The sequence below is a fragment of the Microcaecilia unicolor genome, chromosome 9 (genome assembly GCF_901765095.1).
Source record: "Microcaecilia unicolor chromosome 9, aMicUni1.1, whole genome shotgun sequence".
NCBI classification, from domain to species: domain Eukaryota; kingdom Metazoa; phylum Chordata; class Amphibia; order Gymnophiona; family Siphonopidae; genus Microcaecilia; species Microcaecilia unicolor.
In genome coordinates this window covers 21,408,785-21,432,552 of record NC_044039.1, presented here as the reverse complement: position 1 = coordinate 21,432,552, position 23,768 = coordinate 21,408,785, and the positions used below count along the sequence as shown (strand labels likewise).

The following is a 23,768-nucleotide window of genomic DNA, read 5'->3' as shown; positions in this document are numbered from 1 at the left end:
GGTCCTCCGTGGCTACTTTAACAACTGGCTCCCAAAATGTGGGCTTGGGCCCCCTGCTGAATTCTCTTTTACTTTGCTGGTGGGGATGCTGAGCCCTGTCAGCCAAGTAAATAGACTACTGCTGCTCCCCGCTCCTTGTTTCCAGCTCTGGGCAGCAGGCTGGGACTTCTCGAGCATGTGAGAGAAGTTCCAGCATGCTGCTCAGAGCAAGACGTTGGGAGTGGTGGCAGTCCATTTATTGGCTGCCAGCAAAGGTATGCCTAGCGTGCCCACATGAAGGGAGGGAGGAGAGAGGCAAGTGTTGCTCTCTCCCCCCCCCCCCCCCCCACCCCACCCCGGCCACCCCTGGCCCTTCCAACTGCAGAGCTGGCTACGTCTGGAGAAAGAGCTTGTTAAAAATTTACCAGCACACCCCTGCCTATACGTTCTAGGCGCTCACCTGGGTGTGGTGTTGAGGACCAATGCCGTGGTGGTCTGATTTACATAGGTTTATAATGGGGACAACAGCTAACTAGGCAGAACTTTCAAAAGTTATAAACAATGATTTCTTGGGAATCCCCCCCCCCCCCCCCCCCCCCCCCCCCGTTCTGATGGATAAGGCTATTTTTTTAAATATCCCTAGGAGTGCTGCTTCAGTAACTTAAATTTCAGCAGATTCTGTGGATAAACAGAAGATGGAAGATCTCTTGTTTTCATATGTTTCTGTGTAACTTGAAATTGCAGTTTCAATCTGAGACATCCATATTTTCTGAAAAATAAAACATAAAAATTAGTTAAAACATACAAAATAAAACTGCCTCCCCCACTTTTTTCAGTTTTTGTTAATCATCTTTGTAACAGATGAGCCAAATTACCCAGTTCCAGGAGGGAGACACTGTAGCCAGCCCTGTTTTAAAATTTACATCCCAGAGCAGTGGTATTTGTGGTCCCTAATTCCACCCATTGAAATCAGCAATGCGGGTCCCATATAACATTAGGATAGGCCCATATAACATTAGGATAGGATTGTTAGAAATCCAGGACTGGCCTTCAATTTCCCTCCTGGGAATGGTTAACTTGGCAGTTCTGTTGTAATGATGGTAATGTGTTTTCTAACATTAATCTGGTCAGCAAAGAAATAAGGTAAGCAAAACATATATTTTGCAGATCTAGACCATATATACTAGTTACAGTAGTAATTTATGGCCAAAATGACTTTCATTAGCAAACAGTTTTATTTTTTTATTTTGACATTTATATCCCACAGTATTCCCGCCCAAGGGCAGGCTCAATGTGGCGTACAATAGTTAATAAGCAAACAACTACAATATATAAGGTCACCAGAGGAAGAAAGAAAGAACAGTGGAGGAAAAGGATGAGGGGGAGTTGAAAATGATCACAAAGAGAGCCGTGAGCTAGGAGGGCGTGGCACCAGAAGGGCTCACAGCATATGCTCTGCCGAAAAGGAAGGTCTTGAGTTGCTTCTTAAAGGTTGGGTGATCTGGAATGAGTTTGACCTCTCAAGGCAGGCCATTCCACAATTGAGTGCTGAGAAATGGGAAAGAGGAACCATAGGTGGGCTTATATTTGAGGCTACGAGGTGTCGGGTAGTGAAGATTAAGGTATGAGCGGGCCGACCGTTGGGAATTCCTGGGCGGCAGGTTAATGAGTTCAGTGGTTGATGGTACTAGGACTTGTGCATAAAGAAAAAAAATATGGATTTATTTAACAATGTTACTTCAGTCAGGAAGAGGACTGGCCTAGTGGTTAGTGTGGTGGACTTTGGTCCTGGGAAACTGAGTTCGATTCCCACTTCAGGCGCAGGCAGTTCCTTGTGACTCTGGGCAAGTCACTTAACCCTCTATTGCCCCAGGTACAAATAAGTACCTGTAAGCCGCATTGAGCCTGCCATGAGTGGGAAAGCGCGGGGTACAAATATATCAAAAATAAAATACCAATGAGCTTTACAATAAAACTTCAAAAACATATAGTCTACCACACTTGTAACTAGTTTCAAACATATTTCTGGTATCCAGCTTTGCATGAGATTTTTCCAAAGGACATACAAATGAGAAACACTCATTACCAAAGTATCATAGTCTTAATAGCAAATGATTTTGGAACCTTATCAGCTGTTTTTCTGCCTTATTGCTGTGGTCTCTTATCACACTGTTACTATGTATTCTGTTAATTAGTGTGCCTTTAAATCTAGTGCATGCAAAATTGATTTAAGGCATCTTATCCTACATAGTAATGTGCATATAATTGATTATAAATTTTAAAAAGTTCTAATATGCATTAAAATATTGGAAAAACAAATGCCTGAAAATCAGGAAAAAGTTTGAAAAAACATTTTTTTTTTTTCCTGTGCACATCCCCCTACCCTATATCCAAAATCATACAAGATTGCCTTGATTTTGTTTTCCCATCCACTATCGGAAAGAAGCCATGTTTCCCTCCACTTCTGCCCATGGCATTTGTGCTTCACCATCCTGCCAAAGTTTTGAAGCAGGATTGAGTAAGCATTACACAACTTTCTGTTAGTCATATGACCAATAGGCAGTGAAACATCAGTCATGTTATATAATAAAAACAGAATCCGTTTTATTGCATGCGTTTCAAAACGGGGTCTATCTGTAAAATTTTATTTTATTAAAGTACGGTCAAAGTAGGGGGGCGGGGTTTAGCATTTTTCTACCAACCATATGTTGGTAAAAACCTAAATAGTTTTAAAGAAATAAGCTGGCTTACAGGACCTTCTTGGAATGAAAGCAGAGGGGATAAGCACCAGTACATACTAACCTTCATAGCCTCTGTGTGTGCTGCTAGTAGAAAAACGGCTATACACTGTTGATATCTGTTTTCGTGCTGTATTAAGAAAGCATGTTGTAGGCCGTATACTGTAAAGAGAAGATTTTCTTGTACATAAAACCACTTGATGTTTTCAATTCTCAGCACAGAACAGATTTTTTTAACCATAATATTTTATGACTGGAAATAATATTCCACAATGACAATACAATAAAGAATATGAAACTAAGTATTTCTGAAAGAAACCAAGGCATCAAAGTGATGATGGTGGTTTTTATTTGTGTATTTGTCTATAAGAAAAAAAAATACTGTTTTCAAAAATTGCTAACATATACCATATTATGCACAATTTCTTAACAAACAGGAGAAAGCAGACCAACTGCTGTGCAGATATAATTCTTTATTCTCAAACACCCGATGTGGCCATGGTTTGCCAATAAGGCTTTGTCAGAGGTTTAACATTCACTGTTAACCAGTTGTATATAAAGTTAAAATCAACAATTAAAATTATTCATAAAAACGTAAGACAAAATAACATGCAGAATGCCATGCTTTAAAATAATGACTGTATATCTGTTAAAATACATTGAAATCATAAATTATATTTTATACATAAACAGTGTCAGGAGTGTGTGTCAAATTGCAGACCTCTAAAACAATATACGTAATGAGAGCAAGTATAAATCTCCGAAATGGCAACTGTTAATGCTAGTAGAGGAAAAGACTTCAGAATCTCGGTTTCAGCTGTTACCATATAATTCAATATTTAACTAGCTGACCGCTCTGCTCTGCGTGTTAAACTTTTCATACACGCTAGCGAGAATCCTCATCAGTCATAAAAACCTCTACTTCAACACTTTCTTTTGTTATATGACTATTATTCAAATAGTACTTAGCTGTAGTGTGTGCAAGGGCAAAATATACTAGTCCAAGCCCAACGGCAAGCTTCCGCTTCGCTCGTGGCTTCTTAAGGAGCTGGACGGCATAACCCTTCTTCGCACCTTCACAACCCCTCAGCTGAGGGGTTGTGAAGGTGCGAAGAAGGGTTATGCCGTCCAGCTCCTTAAGAAGCCACGAGCGAAGCGGAAGCTTGCCGTTGGGCTTGGACTAGTATATTTTGCCCTTGCACACACTACAGCTAAGTACTATTTGAATAATAGTCATATAACAAAAGAAAGTGTTGAAGTAGAGGTTTTTATGACTGATGAGGATTCTCGCTAGCGTGTATGAAAAGTTTAACACGCAGAGCAGAGCGGTCAGCTAGTTAAATATTGAATTATATGGTAACAGCTGAAACCGAGATTCTGAAGTCTTTTCCTCTACTAGCATTAACAGTTGCCATTTCGGAGATTTATACTTGCTCTCATTACGTATATTGTATTAACATTAAGTAAGAGCAAGGACCAAAGAGATTATTGTTGTAACAATTATAAGACCTCTAAAACAGCAACTCGACCCATATATCTCAAAATTCATTGCTGGTCACTGATGCTTCTTTTTTTTTAATTCTTATTCCTATGTTATCTTCCTATCTATCATGCTTTGTTTTTGCTTGTCACGCTGTGCTATGCTATATGATTCTTATATTCCGCTAAGTTCAAAAGAGATTCTAAGTGGATTACAAACAATAAGTCCTTCGGGAGAATTTACAATTGCATATCTAATACATTGAAACTTCAAAACTATGTATCAATTGTACATCTCGAACATTAATTAATTACAGTTGCATGAAACTAAAATCATCTTTCTCATTTGAAATTAAGGTTGGTTTTACTGTGTATGTTGTTTTTCAAAAAGCACTATGTGTAGGACGACAGGAACAAAAATGTTGTGTGTTCTGTTAAGGGGGGGGGGGGAATCAGGGAAAGAAGGCATAAGGGGTTAAGAAAAAGATTGTGCTAAGTATTAGTATATAGCCACTATTGGATTTTGTACTGGTGAAGTTAGTTAAAAGAATGATAGGTTGTATACTATGGTACAGAATCGTTAGTTAAAACAGGTAAGAACTTTACAAGGTGTCTGAGAGCATACCAGTGTTTCTCGGAAAGGAGACAGTTCGATAAATGCGAGAAAAGTAAAAGATCGCTGGAAAGAATTATCTATTAGCCTTAAAGGTTTTTTAAGTCATTGCCACACTGAACTAAAGCAAGCCTGTAAAGTTGAGGACTTTGAGAATGAAGTGTGCCTTTACAACTGTACCTGTCACATGAAGTGGATCAATATTTTTGAGCATCAGTCGATCAAGAGGAATGGGCTGGTCTATAACTTTGCAAAAGCCGCCTTCTTTTATCAAAGATTGCAGTGCAGGAGAAAGTAAGGGGAACATAAGCCCTGTTTCTGAGCCCCCCAATTTCTGTAAAAGTGGAGAAAGCAAAGGACTTAACACAACTGGCACAAGCCCTGGTCTACAAACTGTTTGCAGCCGTATACGGGCTGATCTTCTGTTGCAGCTCTACAACTGTATCATTAAGCATTCTTATACCTGGATTTTAGTTTTGCCTTAATGAAGTTCTAGTATCATTGATCCAGGAGAAAACTGAAGTCCTATTAAGAGGTTGTGATACAGTTTTAAAGGACCAATAGCTAAGCTCTCAAAAGCTCATGACCTACAACATCTAAGGTATTGCACTCTTACTAAGACTCTGGATAGTGTTATCTAGTAAATCAGTTAATAGCATCTTTAATAAGTTAGCATGTGCTAATACCACTCATGAACATTACTTTCCTTGATTATACTGCATGCTGTTGCTGCATTCATTATTTAGTGTGCACTAAATAGAAAAGCACACTATTAAAAGTCTAAATAATCCAAAAATGCTCATCCCTAATAATTCTAATGAGTAGACCAACTTGTGTGTGTGTATATATATATATATATATATATATATATATATATATATATATATGTGTGTGTGTGTGTGTGTGTGTGTGTGTGGGGACTGAATTCAGCAAATGTTTCATAAAGAGGCTTATTTTCAAAGCACTTAGCCTCCCAAAGTTCCATAGAAACCTATGGAACTTAGCCTCCCAAAGTGCTTTGAAAATATGCCTCATTGTGTCCCAAACATTCATTATTCATCTAACTTTCATCCTGAATACAACGGAGAAAATGGTGTTTTTAAAAAAAACTTTTTAAGGGGACCATCAGGTATGATAGCCGCTCACACCATAGGGAACAATCGGTTCCTTTCTCAGTTTGACCAAAGAAAATGGTTGTGGTGCAGAATCTTCATTAGATCACGAAAAGCAGTATGAGATATATAGTTTCTAAAAAAAGACTTTGAAGGGTGATCTAATGAAGATTCTGCACCACAACCATTTTCTTTGGTCAAACTGAGAAAGGAACCAATCGTTCCCTATGGTGTGAGCGGCTATCATACCTGATGGTCCCCTTAAAAAGTTTTAAAAAACACTTTTTTTCTCCGTTGTATTCAGGATGAAAGTTAGATGAACAATGAATGTTTGGGACACTTTATGAAACATCCATAGCACTCTTCAACAGAAGCCATCTACTTTTTTCACATTAGGCTTCATTCAGTAAAAAATATTTCCACTAGGCAGAGAATGGGGTACAACTGGTAGCACTATAGAAATGATTTGTAGTAGTAAAGGTCTCTTTGAATAAAGTGTATTGTTACTACAACTTGAGAGATCATGATTGTAACCTTCAATTGACAAGTCGAGGGGTTCAAAAATAATTCTGAGATCAGGTTACCCTTTTGCTTTCAGCTTAACACCAGTTACATATCAGTAGCAGGATCCATTCTAAAATCCTGCTTACTTACAAGGCACTTTATTTGGGCCAACCCAATTATCTTTCATCCACGCTGCAGCCCCCCCCCCCCCCAATTACCTCTCCACTCTCATTTCTCCCTACATTCCTCCCCGTGAACTCCGCTCACCGGACAAATCTCTCTTGTCGTCCCCCTTCTCCTCCACTGCTAACTCCAGGCTTTGCTCCTTTTCTCTCGTGGCACCTTATGCCTGGAATAGACTTCCTGGACCTATACGTCTAGCTCCATCTCTACCTGTTTTCAAATCTATGCTGAAAACCCACCTTTTCACTGCTGCTTTTTAGCTCCTAGCCGCTACTCAGTTGCCCTCCCCTTGTCCCTTCCTTCCTTCTCACCATGTACTTCCCTCACCCGTAACTGTCTTGTCTGTCTGTATTATTTAGATTGTAAGCTCTTTTGAGCAGAGACTGTCTCTTTGTATCAGGTGTTCAGCGCTGCGTGCGTCTGGTAGCACTATACAAATTCTAATAATAATAATACTAGGACTGCTATATTTGAGTTTTATCTCTTTTTTTTTTTTTTTTTTTTAATGTAGTTTTGGTTGTGACCCCTGAGGCAGGCAGCTGCATCTGCTGAAACACGGACTGTTAGGTCCATTATTCTGGTGCTTTCAGGAAAGAATTATTAAAATTCAGCTTCCTGCTTTGTTGTCATTAGTGTCATCCTCTGCTCCTCCTTGATTTCATATTGCACTTGTCCACACTGAATGTCATCTGCTATTTAGATATCCAGATTTCCAATAGGGAGAAAAGATAACTGAGGGCCTATGGTTAAAGTGTATAAAATCATTGGTGGGGTGGTGGATTAAATAGGAAACCAGTCGTTTAACGTTGCTAAACACTAGACATGGGAAAAATTAAAAATGGATAGGGTCCAGAAAACTGTCATCGGCCGAACACCACCCTTTCAGGCGTTGACCCCGAACAGCGGACGTTAGAACCACCTGAGAGAGGGAGGGAAACAGATGCCTGATTCCTGGGAAAAGGATGGTAAGAACAGCTCCAGAGCTCTGTTCCCTTTGACAGAACAAGCATGCTTTTTTTCCTCAAGGTCTATGAAACCCGTTTTCAGATTTGTTCATCTGATGCACATTTATAACCCCTGCAGGAGGTCATCTTCCCAATAAAACAACTTGCATTTTCATAATTATTTTGAAACACACAATTAAATTTAAAATATGCACAACACACGTATACTAAAATGTTGGCTGCAGATAATTACCTTTTTATTGTGCTTAATTTTTGTGATTAATAGGAAGTCATCAAACAGAAACAGATAAACATCAAGGAGTCTTGTGCTTTCTGATGGGGGAGAAATGGAAAAATCAGTAAGTAACAATTCCCAAACTTTTCCTGGGGCATTCCCTAGGCGGTTGGGTTTTCAAGACACTTTCAGTGAATATACTGTACATAAGAGATTGTATACACTACTGCTGGTGCATGCAAATTTCTCATCCATATTCATTGTTGATAACCTGGAAACCTGTCTGGCTGGGGTTCTCCTGGGAGATAGGGTTGGGAACACCTAAGAATGAAGTCCCTATTCTCATAGCTTACTGAAAGGCTAAAGATGGTAGAACTCTTCAGCTTGGAGACGAGACAGCTGAGGACCAGTGGCGTTCCTAGGGGGACTGACACCCGGGGTGGATCGCCGATGTGCCCCGCCCCCCCCCCCCCCAGTGCAGCGTGACCCCCCCGGCGAAGGGACACCCCCACCCTGGCGAAAGACCCCCCCCCCTGGGTGCACGCCGCTGGGGGGGGGGGGGTGCGGCGCCGGTCAGCTTCCTTCGCTTCCATGCTGCTCCTGCCCCGGAACAGGTTACTTCCTGTTCCGGGGCACAGGGAGCATGGAAACGAAGGAAGCTGACCGGTGTGTGGCACCCCCCCAGCACCGTGCACCCGGGACGGACCCCCCCCCCCCCTTGGTATGCCACTGCTGAGGACAGATGATGAGGTCTATAACATACTGAGTGGAGTGAAATAGACATGACTCATATGTTTTCTCTTTCTAAATATATAAGGACTCGGGGGTATGAAATGAAGCTACTAAGTAGTACATTTAAGAACATCAGAAAATATTTTTTCACTCAACATGTAATTAAACTCTGGAATTTGTTGCCAGAGAATGTGGTTAAAGCAGTTAGCAGGGTTTAAAAAAGGTTTGGCAAGTTCCTAAAAGAAAAGTCCATAAGCCATTAAGATGAAGCTGAGAAAATCCACTGCTTATTCTTGGGATAAGCAGCATAAAATCTGTTTTACTCTTTTGGGATCTTGCCGGGTGCTTGTGATATTGGGCTTAATGACCTAGTATGGCAATGCTTATGTACTTATGTAAGACATTAATCCCCCTACGTGAGATAATGGTGGTGAACAAAACACTGACCTGCAAGGGTTAATCTTCCCTCATGCAGCAGGTGTCTGTTTGTGGATGACAGGACATTTTCTGCAATGTTTTCCTTTAGAAGGTGTTTCAAATACTTGCAAGATAAAAGAAAACACGTTTTTTTTAAATCACAGAAGCACTTTGTAACCACAGAAAGGTGGTATATCAAGTCCCATCCCCTTTCCCTACTCTTTGCTGTCACTACTTCCGCAGTTATCTCTTCCCCAGTATCCCCCATCCTGTCTACTGCTCACCCTTTCTCAGCATCCAGCCTCCTGCCTTTCCTTTCTGTCCCCTTCTCTAGCATCTGCCCTCTTTTATTCTTCTCTCCGTTCTCTAGTTTCTGCCCTCCAAACTCGTCCCATCCACTTGTCCCCTTGCCCATCACCCATTCCTATGCCTCTTCCCTTTTCCCCACCATTCATCTCATCTCCTACACACTGCCTCATGATGCTCAACATATGTTCTTTCTCCTGCTTTCTTCCTTACCCATCAATTGCTCCCTACATCTCCCCTTCCCCCACAGGATCCGCTGCCTCTTCCTTATCCAGCGTTCCTCCCCTATCCTTTGTCCTTCCTAGCGTTTGCCTTTTTCTCCTTCAGGTTATCTGATTAGCGGGAGCCTGTGTCACTGTTCTGCTTGCTCTTCACTGCTTTGCCTCATCTCTTCTGTCACTGCAAGCATGTTGAAAATTTGTGGGCTAGCGTTTCGTGCTGCCGATCTTGCAATGGAAATAGAGCAGTAGGGTGCAATAGTACAAACTCCAGCCCTAGATGGCTATGCCTTGTCTTCACCTGGTGAGGTCTGGGATCCACACCTCTTTGGCTGCAGCTAAAGCCTCAGGATCTACGGCTGGTCATTTTTCTTCAACTGATGTGGTTCCTCTTCAGCTGCCATGACCTGGGGATCACTACCTGCCACAATGATCCCCAGGCCTTTTTTTTTTTTTTTTAATACCATTCATTTTCTAATTTGACATCTGTGTTCATGCCATGCCTTTATGAATTCTGTCACCATTTTTTTCCCCACAGTATCTCCCTCGGGAGGGTATTCCAGGCATCAACCACCCTCTCTATGAAAAGAATTCCCTGACATTACTCCTAAATCTACCACCCCCATAACCTCAATTTATGTCCTATAGTTTTACCATTTTCCCTTCGCTGGAGGGCTCACAATCTATACCTCTCTATATAAAACGCACCTCCAACGTTCTAATGAAGCCTCCACAAGTCCCAACGTTCTAAATCCATGGTGGTGTAGATCAAAATTCGCCCATGAGTGTTTGCCCCACCCTCGTGGCAAACGTGATGATGTAGAGGGCGGAGCAATGGCACTCAACCAATCGCATCGCTACGCCCTCGACGTCATCACGTTTGACGCAAGGGCGGGGCAGACATCGATCTACACCACTACACAAGAGTTGGAACTTTCGGAGGCTTCAAAAGAACACTGGAGGTGCACTCTCTCTGTCACACACACTCTCACAGTCAGTTTCTTTCTCTCACACAGTCTCTTACACTATGTCTCACACTGAATCACATTCACTCTGTGTCACACAGTCGGTCTCACACAGTCGCTCAAATACACTCTCTTGGACTCGCAGAGAGTCTGTGTATTGCAACCATACTCTCGCACACTCTCTCACACTCTCTCACACACAGTGTATCTGTGTGCAACCCTCTCTCTCACAGTCACTGTGTTTCATACACACTCGCACACACTCTCTGCCTCACACACACACTTGCACATTCACTCTCTCACTTACACACTCTCTCACACACACTCAAGCAAACACACTCCCAGGAAAACCTTGCTAGCGCCTGTTTCATTTGTCTCAGAAACGGGCCTTATTTACTAGTTATATCTATAAGATATATGCATGAGCTAAATCGGCACACACTGGGTTTTCAATGCATGCAGATTTCTCATACATATTCGTTGTGGATATCTGAACCCCCCCCCCCCCCCCCAAATGGTTGTGGGATCTCCTCACGGGGTTAGGAAACCCTGAATTATGATCTTCCTTTCAGACATGTGGGTAAAGTGTTATGGGAATTACTTGAGTGAACTATTTTTCAATATGTCAACTAGAGAATGACATGGGGACAAAGTTTCACTATCTCTATCCCACAACAGTACAAAATCTCATTCATACAAAAAGTGAGCGATTGTCTTTTATCGAAAATGATGGAACTATTACAGTGGAGTTTGAGTTTGTGGGGATGGGTCAAAGATTGTGGGGAATGAGGGATGGGATGGGGACAGACTTTGTTTCCGTGTCAGTCTCTATCATCTTCTGTACTCAAAATGCAGAAGTTCTGAGAGGAAAAAAAGAGATCAAAGCTTGTATTTCTCTACCTCTGGAATGAAAAATCTTTTATCCCGCTTCCAAAGTGAGGGCCACACAATAATCTCTTGAAGCTGTTTAAATTTTTGAGAGTTGTCGAGCCATTTCACTTTTCCTTCAAGTTCGCCTGAAACACATAAAATAACAATATATCAGATCTTTATTACATTTTTTTAGACATGATTTTCAGTCATAATATCTTCGAGGCTACAGTCTCCTACAAGGAGGTATAGCTGGTGCAGCCTTTGGGTCGTTTGATAAGAACTCATACAGTGGATCTCTATATGTCTACACAATTGCTGTGTCCTTTAGAAGGAAATGAATTATAAATGTTTGAAGGATGTCAGCAAGCTGTTTAGTTATTCATTTGGCAAAGACCACTTGTCTTGGCTTACGATTCTCTTTTAGAAACACCCTGATGTATTATTTATTTATTATATTTGTATCCCGCACTTTCCCACTAAAAGCAGGCTCAATGCGGCTTACATAGTAATAGGTAACACAGAATTTTGTTATGTAAAGTAGGAAATTAAGTATAACATAATAGAAGGATGGATGGTTAGTAATAGGATGGGTAGGTAGGTAGAGACAGGTGATAGAGAGAGGAGGGTAAGGTGGGAGATAGATTCTGGGTCAATGTCGTGTTTTCTTCAGTATATGTAAGGTAGATGGGTTCATGAGATTAATCTGGGTCTTTTGGGTAGGCTTGTTTGAATAGATGGGTTTTTAGTGCTTTTCTGAATGGTAGGTGGTCATGGATTGTTCGGATAGGTCTAGGGAGAGCGTTCCATAGACCGCTTCCCAGGAAGGAGAAATTGGATCCATAATAAGTTTTGTAATTGAGATCTTTACAGCTGGGGTAGTGCAGGTCGAGGTACTCTCGTGAGGATGCAGACATGTTTCTTGCTGGAAGGTCGACCAGATTTATCATATAGTTCGGAGATTCTCCGTGTATTATCTTGTGGATTAAAGTCTGGGCTTTGAAATTGATACGTTCTTCGATTGGGAGCCAGTGCAGTCTTGCACGGAGAGGAGTTGCACTCTCGAAACGTGATCTGCCAAAGATGAGTCTTGCTGCTGCATTTTGGGCGGTCTGAAGTTTTTTTTAGGATATAGGCTTTGTAGATTTACTGAGTTAGCCTTGGGTGGAGTAAGTAGTTTTAAGGGTATTTATTAGCAGCCTTGGAATTGCTCAAGAGCAGATCAATAATTTTATTAGATCTGCCAATGCAAGGTTAAAGGTTAGTGAAACAGTTACAGCCATATGTTGACAAAAACGTGTTGGCAGTTGCAATACAAACAATGAGTATATTAGTTTATTACAATGTCCTATTATGTAGGGCTTCATTTGAAATGGATGAGTTGGTTGTAACATTATTCAAAATGATGCGGCTTGACGTTTATTGGGTAGAAAGAGTTGGGAGAGTTCTCACCCTTTCTTACAATAATTATTGGTTGCTAGTTCAGAAACGATGATTTTGTACACTTCTTGTGTTGTTGTTCAAGGTAATTGAATTATCACAAAGCTAATGATTTAAGAGATTATTACTATTTATACTCCTGGGAGGACTTTGTGCTCATCACAGAGTAATCTTTTGCAGGTGCCATCTTTTCAAAGAGCAACTTGGGCAAGAGGGCAATTAGGGTGAGTGGCCCAACTTAATGGAATAAGTTACCGTTAAAAGTGAGACAGACCTGTTATTTAGGAAGGGGTTGAAGACCGAGTGGTTTAAAGGAGGTTAATTAAATTGCTGTTTAGAAATTGCCATTTATTTTGTGTTTTATTCTTAATTTCTATTTTTATTGGATTTGTTTTTTTGTTTTATGTGTTTTGTGAAGTGATGAGGAGGAGGATACAAGACATGTCTTTCGGATCCTCTGGGAGACTCCCAGCCCTTTCTACCTCCACTGTCATGTCTTCTGAAGTAATGGCACCCGAGGGTCATGGGAGTAGGACTAAAGCAGGTGGCAACAACTCAAAATTGTGTCGTATAGGTGTTTGCTATACCTATGGTGGTCCTCCCTACTTCATCTCTCCCTGTAGCATCTGGTTTGGCTTCAGACAGGACCACCACCATTGTAACTCAACCAGTGATTCACAGCACTCCCTTGCTTCTGTTTATTCCAGATAAATAGCGTATAAATTCTTGAAATCTTGTCCAGTGACAAGGTATTGCCTAAATTTGTCTGTGAGTAGGAGCTAGGTAAGCAAGGACTAGAAGAAGAGACATTTTGTTTAGCAAATAAAGCACCAACTGCCTGGGGTTCAATTTGAATAGATTTAATTGCATCACTTTGGTAGTTAGATTCCTAATTTGACTAGGACTGAGTGTGTAAACTTAGGCACTTAGATTCACTAGGTTTCTAAAATTAGGATCCCAAGAAAGGGGGTGGCTATGGGAACAAAATTAGCATAGCATCAAATTTCCACACTTGGCACTTAATTTAGACCTACTCTTTTTAGGTATATACTTGGGGCCCTGTTTACTGAGGTGCATTAGTGTTTTTAGCACGCCTACACTTAGTTAACACGCTAACCATGTAGGCGCCTATAGGGATACTGTAGGCATGTACATGGTTAACATATGTTAAAAATGTTAACTCGCCTATAATGCTGCTTAGTAAACAAGGCTCTTAGTCCAAAATTTAGATCCTCAGTTTAGGCTCTTCAAAATATATGAACAAAGCACAGAGCAGAAAGACTACTGAAGTTATGAATTAGAATTGCATAGAAAAGTCCAAGCACATTTTCATGCAGAACCTATGACTAGACCTTTTATTTGTTGGTTCGTTAAATTAACAGCTATATTTTGAATGATAGGGGATTTTTTTTTTTTAATATTGAACATCGGGGAGGGCTGTAAGAATACAGGTTCTCTCCAGTTTATGGAACCTCTGATAATGATTGGGAGGGGAGCGATGGAGGGGTTAGGGGGGTTTGAGTGATTTGTTAGTATCTTTGTACCTTTGCCACCTTTCATTCTTTTCTCCTTTTTGAAGGGTGGGGGATAGAATTGGGAAGGGGATAAGTTAGGAGTTAAACTTGTGTAAAAAAAAGTTAAGCAATGAGATATGGTGATGGTTCTTCAGATGTATGTTAACTTTTTCAATAAAAAAGATTTAACAAATTAACATCTACATTTTTGATAAATGGTTTGCCAGTGTTACCAAGTGAGTTCATCTGTCATAAGTTATGAAGGAGTAACTTTGTTTTGATATTTCTGGAAGAACCCTTTCTTGATTTGACAAGTCTCATCCAGTTATGTTATCCTAATTTGTATTGGAGATAGAGGGTTTGTTAGAATCAGTCAGTTGGGAGGTTTGGGGGTTTTTTTTTCACTGGTTCTTTCCTCTTCTCGGAAACAGATGATAGTAACTGGACTCCTTCAACAATAGTAAGTTATTGTCGCATTCTTTGATCACGAGATTTGAGGTTTCAATTGTTTAATATTTAATTGTTTAGGTACCCTAAGAAGATAAGATTTTTGCTATTTATTTAACAAACTTTATTTTGTATATAGGATTATAAATATTAGTGTGTTTCTCCAGTTTTTTGATTGTGGAATAACTTTGTGGGCCATGTGTCACAAACACTTTTATTATTCTGCTGTGCAGTCCTTGCGGAAAAAAAAAAAATCTTTTATAGTACCAATGGCACGAGTGTTGAGCAAATGATTTAATGCTTGTATCGGTGCTTGATGGTGTGTGAAAGTGGTTGTTGCAGTGTTGGAGAAGGTTAAATATGTTACTTGTCAATCTTGAGAGGTGTTAGCCAAGAGAGCAGGCGAACAGGTTTATATTTGTATGCTCGGTTCATGCAGAAACTAGAAGGGTGGGAATGACCATGCTAATGAACCAGAATGGCAAGCAGCAAGTCCTTGATTCAAATCTTGGATGTGTAAATGAAAGCATAGACCCAACACAGACCATGTTTTGGCTGCAAAGCCTTCTCAAAGTCTTCATAATACACTGATATGTGCACGCTCCTTAGGTACAAAATCATAGAGAACGCAAGCATATGTCTCCGAACTGTAAAAGAACCTTGATGGTCAGCTATCAGAAGTCACTGCGCTCTGTGCAAAACTCATTCTTTTGCAGTTTGGAGATATTATGCACTTGCTCTTTGATTTTGCAGCGTGCACATATCAGTGTATTGTGAAGACCCCTGAGGAAGGTTTTGTAGCCGAAACACGGCCTGTGTTTCATTTATACATCCATGATTTGAATAAAGGACATCCTGCTTGCCGTTCTGGTTCATTGGCACGGTCATTCCCACTCCTTTGGTTTCTGCTTGGCTTCATCTGTGGGACTGATTTTGTTCCTTGTGGTTCCTCTACTTGGTTCATTTCACAGCAGAATAGCACCTATAGCCTATATCTGGGTTGAGAAATGCACATTTTAATAGAGAGGAGCTCACAACAGTTTCCTGTACTTGTACTAGAACCCAAGGGCATGACATCACATCATCATTATTATTATTATTATTATAAACTGTAGATACTTAGGCTCTAGGTGAGTAAGAAGCTTGGATAAATCCAAGGAAATTACAACACAATAAGAGTTGGCTTAAACTATCCTTACTACAAATGAAAAATTCCTATGACGCTTCTGCATTCAACACATATTTCTGAAACAGAAAAGTATTCAGTGCCTTCCTCTAAATAAAAGGTAATCTCTTTACATTCTAATTGAGACCGGAAAAGCCTTTCCATACCATTGTCACTTGAAATGAAAAGGAAGAAGTTAATACTTAGAATCGGATTTTTTTTTTTTTATTAGCTGCTGTATTCCTCAAAACCATTTGGGGATGGATTTTATATAAGGTACAGTGAGTAGCATACGTTAAATTGTGCGCATGGCCAATTTATGTGTGCAACTCAATTGAGTAAGAGCCAATTAGTGATTGGCAATAATTGGAATTTACATGTGCTTCTTTTTAGGTGTATTCTAAAAAGAGGTGTGTATAAATTCCAACGTACGTTGCTGAAAAGGGGGTACGGCCATGGGAGGGAGTGTAGGTGTGTCGGGGACATCAATCAAATCTACGCTCATAGAATTTGTTATAGAATTTGGGGAGAATGTGTGTACATTTAGACGTGGGCATTTAAATCAGGTTTTCAGTAATATAAATGGCCACGCATTTCCCCAACCTATGCGCTATTCTATAAAATGCATCTTATTGTAGATGTGGTTTATAGAATAGCGTTACGTGCATTATTCCAACGTGCCATGCACAGAATATGGCCCTTAGTCCCTAAGAGAAGGAGCATTCCCTCCATGTATACCTGATGGAGCATATAAAGCAGTACAGCTCCATATAAAGTCTTAAATATTGATCTACTTAGGAGTGATTGTACAATCAACCTAAAAGTAGGTGGCTCAAAATATTTTCTGATCTTAGATTCCTCAATGAAATAAACGAGTGTCTCACAATTTTGGTACCTGCAAATCCATTGTCAGCTGACCATCTACCTGGATTCCCAGAATTCAAGTAGATGTCAGTTTAGTGTTATACTATTAGAAGGCTGTTTGAAACCTCGGCTCATACCCATTGACAGCTCAGTGGAACAGAACGCATTAGCCTACTACTCGACAAAGAGCTGCATGAGAGAGCTATCAAAAGATGACCTGTAATACAAGTCTTGCATGCTTGATTTTACACTTACGTATAGAGGTATCCACTTTCTCTTGGATGGAATAGACCGTCACCTTCTCTGTTGCTTCGGTACTTCTTTTCCAGATGTTCTTAATCAGTAAAGGGTAACGTGTAAATCGGTGCAAAGGAGCCACCAGTAGGTCAGACAGATGTAGCCTTTTGCATTGTTCATGATGTTCACACCACTACTAAATACAAAAGAGAACTGGTTGTGTCCGAGTCCTGTCCACTCTCGTAGGCTGTGGCTACTGAAGCCAAAGCCACTGCTGCAAGGGTTTGACTTTACATCGCTTCTGCATTTGCAGGAGGTTATTGATGGATAGGAAGAAGATATCACTGTAGTCACTACTGGTAACCTTACTCACAAGATCCAGCTTGGTGGGTGCAGAGCACCCCCAATATTGAGCAAGCTCCTTCATTATGTCTAGTAAGGATAATTTGTATTGTGTTTGGGTCTTGCAGAGAACCAAGAATAGCTTAGGCTAGGAGGCAAATCATGCAACACAACAAAACTTGTTACCAAACCAGGACGCTTAAATTCTCTTCTTAACCACTTAATTCACTCTATGACTCATGTACTTTGAATCAATTACCACTCTGTATTTCTCATACCGGAAGTGGTGTCTGCCACCAAGGTACTATGTAAGCCACATTGAGCCTGCAAATAGGTGGGAAAATGTGGGATACAAATGCAACAAATAAAAAATAAATAAAAAAACAGGGACTGGTATTTAAACTAGGAGAACTGTAGGTGGAGCCTTGTAGATTCTCCCCAGAATCGGGTATGCAGTGTCCTTGGATTCCCCTCCCTCACAAGTTTTGTTAGATTTTCAGGATATTCATTTTATTCTTAAGTTTATATACCGCTTAATCCAAACAAATGGTCCTAGGCGGTTTACAAAGTATTTAAAACCCAGAATATACAATATAACATCTTTACATTAAATCAAGAAAAAAGAAACAGCTATGCATTCTAAATAAACTAATCAAAATAATACTTCAAAATTAAACATATCTACAAAACATAAGATACGTCTTCAATTGTTTTGTAAAGGACGTTCCAACCTAAATTCCAAAGGCAAATGTTTCCAGACAGAGCCGCCAGTAAAAGATGACTTCCAATGCCTATTATATTGCAACCCAATAGGGGAAGGAAAAAACATGTATCTGTCTCTAGAACAGTGTACATTTTCAGTAGTAGAAGACAAATATTTCAGTTTTATGTTTCAACATTTTTATTGATGACCAACAGAAAAACAAATTCACCATAATTACAGATCCTCCTATGCATCCAATTTTTCCTTTTTGGGTAGCCAACTTTTGGAATGCTCTACCAAGACCCATCCGAACAATCAACGGCCATTTGCCCTTCAGAAAAGCATTGACGACCCATCTCTTCAAGAAAGCCTACCCCAATGATTCAACTTAACTAAAGCCTACCCACATGATTCTGTACCGACGATTGTTATACGTTGACCATGTCTCCCATTCTCCTTATTGCTACACCCCTATCTTTTCCTCTCCATCCTCCCTACGCCTACCTCCTAACGTTCATTTCCTTCTACACTCAATCCCTCCCATGTTCAATTTACTTATCTGTTAACCCCATTATTATTACGTTTATTACAATTTGTATAATCTTCTCAAAGACTTTGTAATTCTTTTTACTGTTACTATGTAAGCCGCATTGAGCCTGCTATGTGTGGGAAAGCGCGGGGTACAAATGTAATAAATAATGCATGTCGGAGAAAAATACCAATAACAATATGCTCACAAAGGTTATCTCATCATTAGTCATCAATCAGTGTTTACCTTTTTTCCCCTAATCCCACCCCACCCCACCCCCTCCCTCTGTAACACTCCAAAAGCCAACACCAATATGCTGCAAAACAGAGCAGAAATTCAACCAAGTCTCATGTCGCCATACAATGGCAAAATGATTCCCTCCCCCCCCCCCCCCCCCCCCACACACACACACAAATATTTCAGTTTTAAATATAAAGAAAGATAACCAAGACCATATATCACTTTGGGGGTCTTTTACAAAGGCACATTAGCATTTTTAGTGCGTGCTATTGACAAGCAGGCGCTACAAGCTAGAGACACCCATAGGAATATATGGACATTTCTAGTGGTTAGCGCACACTTATTTTTAGAGTGCACTAAAAACGGTAGCACACCTTTGTAAAACAACCCCTTTATGAACAAAGCATAACATTTTTTTAAAAATAAGTACACAAGTATTGCCATACTGGGAAAGACCAAAGGTCCATCAAGCCCAGCATCCTGTTTCCAACAGTGGCCAATCCAGGTCACAAATACCCGGCAAGATCCCAAAAAAGTACAAAACATTTTATACTTCTTATCCCAGAAAGAATGGATTTTCCCCAAGTCCATTTAATAACATGCTATGGACTTTTCCTTTAGGAAGCTGTCCAAACCTTTTTTAAACACCGCTAAGCTAGCCGCCTTTACCACATTCTCTGGCAACGAATTCCACAGTTTGATTACACGTTCAGTGAAGAAATATTTTCGCTGATTTGTTTTAAATTTCCTACACTGTAGCTTCATCACATGCCCCCTAGTCCTAGTATTTTTGGAACGCGTAAACAGACGCTTCACATCTACCTGTTCAACTCCACTCAGTATTTTATAGACCTCTATCATATCTCCCCTCAGCCGCCTTTTCTCCAAGCTGAAGAGCCCTAGCCTTTCCTCATAGGGAAGTCGTCCCATCCCCTTTATCATTTTCGTCGCCCTTCTCTGCACCTTTTCTAATTCCACTATATCTTTTTTGAGATGCGGCGACCAGAATTGAACACAATAGTCGAGGTGCGGCCATGCAGAGAAAGCCAACGACAAGACTTCTACAGGAGACACACTATCATATCTGGAATGATGAAAAATCAGCCTTACAGCTGTGTTTGGAGTAATTGCAATTTCTGCAATTAACCAAGATAAATGGAGTTATAATAGTTGAGAACTGATAAAATCATAGCTTGCACAACCAGAGCAAACTCCTTGTCATGAAAATTGAAGCGTACAGATATAAGCTGCTTTAACTTAAAAAAAACACTTTAACTACATAATTAATTTTAGTCTCAAACGATAGTGTTGAATCCCAAAAGACCCCTAGCAGCACATGGGCATCTTAAACAACCTTCAAGGTTACACCATCAGATAGTGACCATGTTGGGAATATCAGTCAGAAAAGTGCTAAACCAGTTTTCAATGGGAATGATATTTCTGGCCCTGCTGTTTAAAAATCCATTCTTCAGAGCTATATGCTAGATGGCACTGAATATACCTACAATGAGGGCTTTTTTTGAGGGGGTACTGAGTACCGGCACCTTTTCAATTCTCTGCTAAAATTGACCCATGGCCCCCCATGTTTTAATGAAAGAACTTGGGCTCACTACACACAATTCTGCCTTGTCATAGATTCTGTGTCACTGGTTGCAGGAGGTCTGGCTATTGTGGGGTTGGTCCCTCGTGATCACCTCACCCCTGAAGGGTGGCCTGGCATTTGAGTACCGGCACCTTTTTCTCTAGAAAAAAAATGCACTGCCTACAAACAAACAATACATACAAAAATAAAGGGGGAAAAACGCACTCCCAATCGAATAACAGAGAAAGCACATAGAAGAAGTGTAAAAAGTGGCAGATCCCTGAAGTAATGTTAAATATTTAATTATAATCTAATTATGGGACACAAAGGTATCAGGTGTTTATAAGAAAGCTACGAGATTTCTTATAGTCGAAAGCTATTCCAGATCAGAGCTTTATAACTTTTCATCAATCTCTTGCTATAGTGTCTGTTCTTTATCCTATATTTATTTTTGAAGAAATGATCTAAATATCAAAAATGTTTACGTGAAACCACAGTAAGAAACATGAAAATACTGTTCAACAAAAAGAAGCCTCTGCATCTATTTAGATGTTCAAAATGTACTCAGTGCTAGCGAACTGGCAGCAAAACACCCGACGCCCACAAAGGAAAAAAATGGTGTTTTGGTCCATGACCTGCGTCCAGGGTTCTTAGAGGGTAGTCGCTAGTACAAATCAAGTTACTGGTGTAAGAACACCATCTTCACAGCTTTGAACTTGCTTAGATCATTTCTTTAAAAAAAAGAATGGACACTAGGGCAAGCAGCCTGTTTCTCTATTCTGTTCTCCCTAAGTAAAACAAGTTGTAGGTACCTCCCAATTCACCCGATTCTATGTCTAAAAAAGTACTTAGCTGTGGCTGTGCTTGAATAATAGCGAATGTCCGTGCCCAACAGCAAGCTCCTGTTTCGCTCTACGCTTCTTAAGGAGCCGGACCTTACATCTTTTCACAGCACCTTCCAAAAAGCCACCAACCGCTTCAGAGGAACAAAACTTTCATCCAAGCCTTTCCAATTCCCAGTGGCGTACCAAGGGGGGGGGGAGCGGTGGGGGCAGTCTGCCCCGGGTGCATGCTGCTGGTGGGGGGGGGGGGGGTGCTGCACGCCTGTCTACTCCACTCATTCTGTGCTCCCTCTGCCCCGGAACAGGTTACTTCCTGTTCCGGGGCAGAGGGAGCATGGAACGAGTGAAGCAGACAGGCGCGCGGCACCCCCCCCCCCCCCCAGCAGGTAAAAATGCACCCGGGGGGGTGTCCTTTCACCAGGGGGAGGTGGCCTTTCGCGGGGGTGGGGGAGGTCGTGCTGCACCCGGGGGGGGGGGCGCATTGGTGATCCGCCCCGGGTGTCAGCCGCCCTAGGAACGCCACTGCCAATTCCCTCCATCACTCCCTTGCAGGTTGCAAGTTCACTAACTACTCGGTGAATCAGATTATGTCAGGGTGGAAAAATTAGGCTGTCCCCATATGCATTAAATTTGGTATCAGTAGATCCCAGTCTTATTACACCGATACCTCTTCAGGAGGCAGGTGACTTTTCAAAGCTGTTTACATGGGTAAATGGTGGTTTATTCACATAGAAAGCTCTGCTGAGTAATTTAGCATAGGACAGAAAAGAAGAAACTTTACTTTTAGGTAGACTCCAAAGTCTTCTCTCGACTTCAGGTTCTCGAGGTAAAAAATAGTTGATGTGTAATTGAGACAGTACAGCTGGTGACTGTGGCAGAGAATTCCCTTGAAATACTAGAAAACAAAAACTTAGATGGTTAGCAGAAGCATTTTCAGATAGATGGTACTCATCTGCACTTTAGAACAGGAATTAAAATATCTGAATCCTGTAACTGCCCAAGGCTTCTCTTATATCAATATACAGAACATTTTTATAATAAGGAATCTGAATATAAAACAAAGCTCTTCGAGGCCCTTTTACTAAGCGGCGGTAAACCCTCCGCGGGTTTAACACTTGCCAATCTAGAGCTACCACTGGCCCAACGCAGGCACCAGGGGTAGCTCCACCCCCAGTGTGCTGCATTGCTGGCGCTGGCGGAAATATTAAAATATTGCTGCAGGGGTGGAGCCGCGTGATATCCGGTTATCACTGGGTTAGCGTGAGAGTCCTTACTGCCACCTCAAGGGGTGGCAGTAAGTGCTCCCCCTCCCCCACACATGGCTATGAGGTAAGAGCAATCTTACTGCATAGCCATGTCTTTTTTTCAGCCTTTTTACCTGCTGCGGTAAAAAGGGCCTTGGTGCGTGGCAAAGACAGCCCCCGGTGCTAGCGCAGGGCACTTTTTACCACAGCTTAGTAAAAGGGCCCCTTAGGTAATAGAACATTCCAACGCATTGTATCTAATAGGAAAAAAAAAACTAAACACACTGAAGTTATCATCGAAATAAACCCCAGGAAGAACATAAGAACTGTCAGACTTGGTCAGACCGACCAAGTATCCTGCTTTGAACTGTGTGGCCAATCCAGGTGGCAAGTACCTGGCAGAATCCCAAAGAGTAGCAAGATTTCATGCTACCAATTCCAGGGCAAGCAGTGGCTTCCCCCATGTCTATCTCAATAGCAAACTATGGACTTTTCCTCCAAGAACTTGTCCAAATATATTTTTTAAACCTAGATAGGCTAACCGCATCCTCTAGCAATGAGTTCCAGAGCTTAGCTATTTTGTTAAGTGAAAAAAAATATTTCCTCCTATTTGTCTTAAGTCTTTTAAATCACCCTCAGACTCAAATGATATTTCGTGTTCTGTGTCATTTCACATCCGATATGACACACAGATAAATGTTCATTTTATTTCTGTTTTAGTGCATGCTAAAGTTGTTTGTGTGCTCGCTAGATGGTATCCACACGTGCTAAAGTGATTTAGCGTGTGCTAAAATACAGAAATGAAGCAATCATGCAAGGAAGGTTTTTCCTCCCATGTTCATCCCTAGAAATTAGTTGAATGTGTACCTTCGTTAGTGTAGATGTGACGGTATCAGGTTCAGATTGGTTCTTCATGGATTTGAACAGTCTAATTAGAAAACTGAGGCTCACCTGAGTAAAATAAAGAACAGTATTAATGAACTGTACACTGTTTCTTTGTTGTTTTAATCAAAACGCTGGTGAATAAGGATAACGCTAGAAATCATGGCCAATTAATCTAGTTGACTTTGAGTTAACTAGGTAAATGACATTTTGAAATCTGGCATCCACTTATTGGTTACATTTGAAGTAGACAACCTGATGTCATGTTAACATTTAACTGAGTGGAATGCAGGAGGTGGGTAAAAACTTTAATCAGATAGCAATGATATTCAGTATTATCCAATTATTGCTCTTTGGTTAAGCCAGACAGCACATATTTCAGGTCTAATTAAATCAAATCCGGTTCACTTTATTTATTTTATTGCATTTGTATCCCACATTT

General features: G+C 40.8%; 1 protein-coding gene across 2 annotated transcripts in view; it reads right to left on the bottom strand.

The window, feature by feature from the left end:
* Positions 1-611: 611 nt before the first annotated feature.
* Positions 612-23,768, bottom strand: part of PLEKHG7 (pleckstrin homology and RhoGEF domain containing G7) — a 69,404-nt gene continuing 46,247 nt past the window's right edge. The window contains exons 9-17 of one of the 2 annotated variants that reach the window (XM_030215329.1): positions 23,312-23,395; positions 21,982-22,095; positions 16,981-17,155; positions 11,326-11,441; positions 8,967-9,060; positions 7,806-7,885; positions 4,990-5,143; positions 2,782-2,879; positions 612-748 (exon numbers count right to left, since the gene is read on the bottom strand). In XM_030215329.1, the coding sequence (XP_030071189.1) occupies positions 641-748; positions 2,782-2,879; positions 4,990-5,143; positions 7,806-7,885; positions 8,967-9,060; positions 11,326-11,441; positions 16,981-17,155; positions 21,982-22,095; positions 23,312-23,395 (1,023 nt within the window). In that variant the 3' untranslated portion in view covers positions 612-640. Of the gene's footprint in view, positions 749-2,781; positions 2,880-4,989; positions 5,144-7,805; positions 7,886-8,966; positions 9,061-11,325; positions 11,442-16,980; positions 17,156-21,981; positions 22,096-23,311; positions 23,396-23,768 lie in introns of those variants that run through there. The other variant, XM_030215330.1, reaches the window with a different exon arrangement.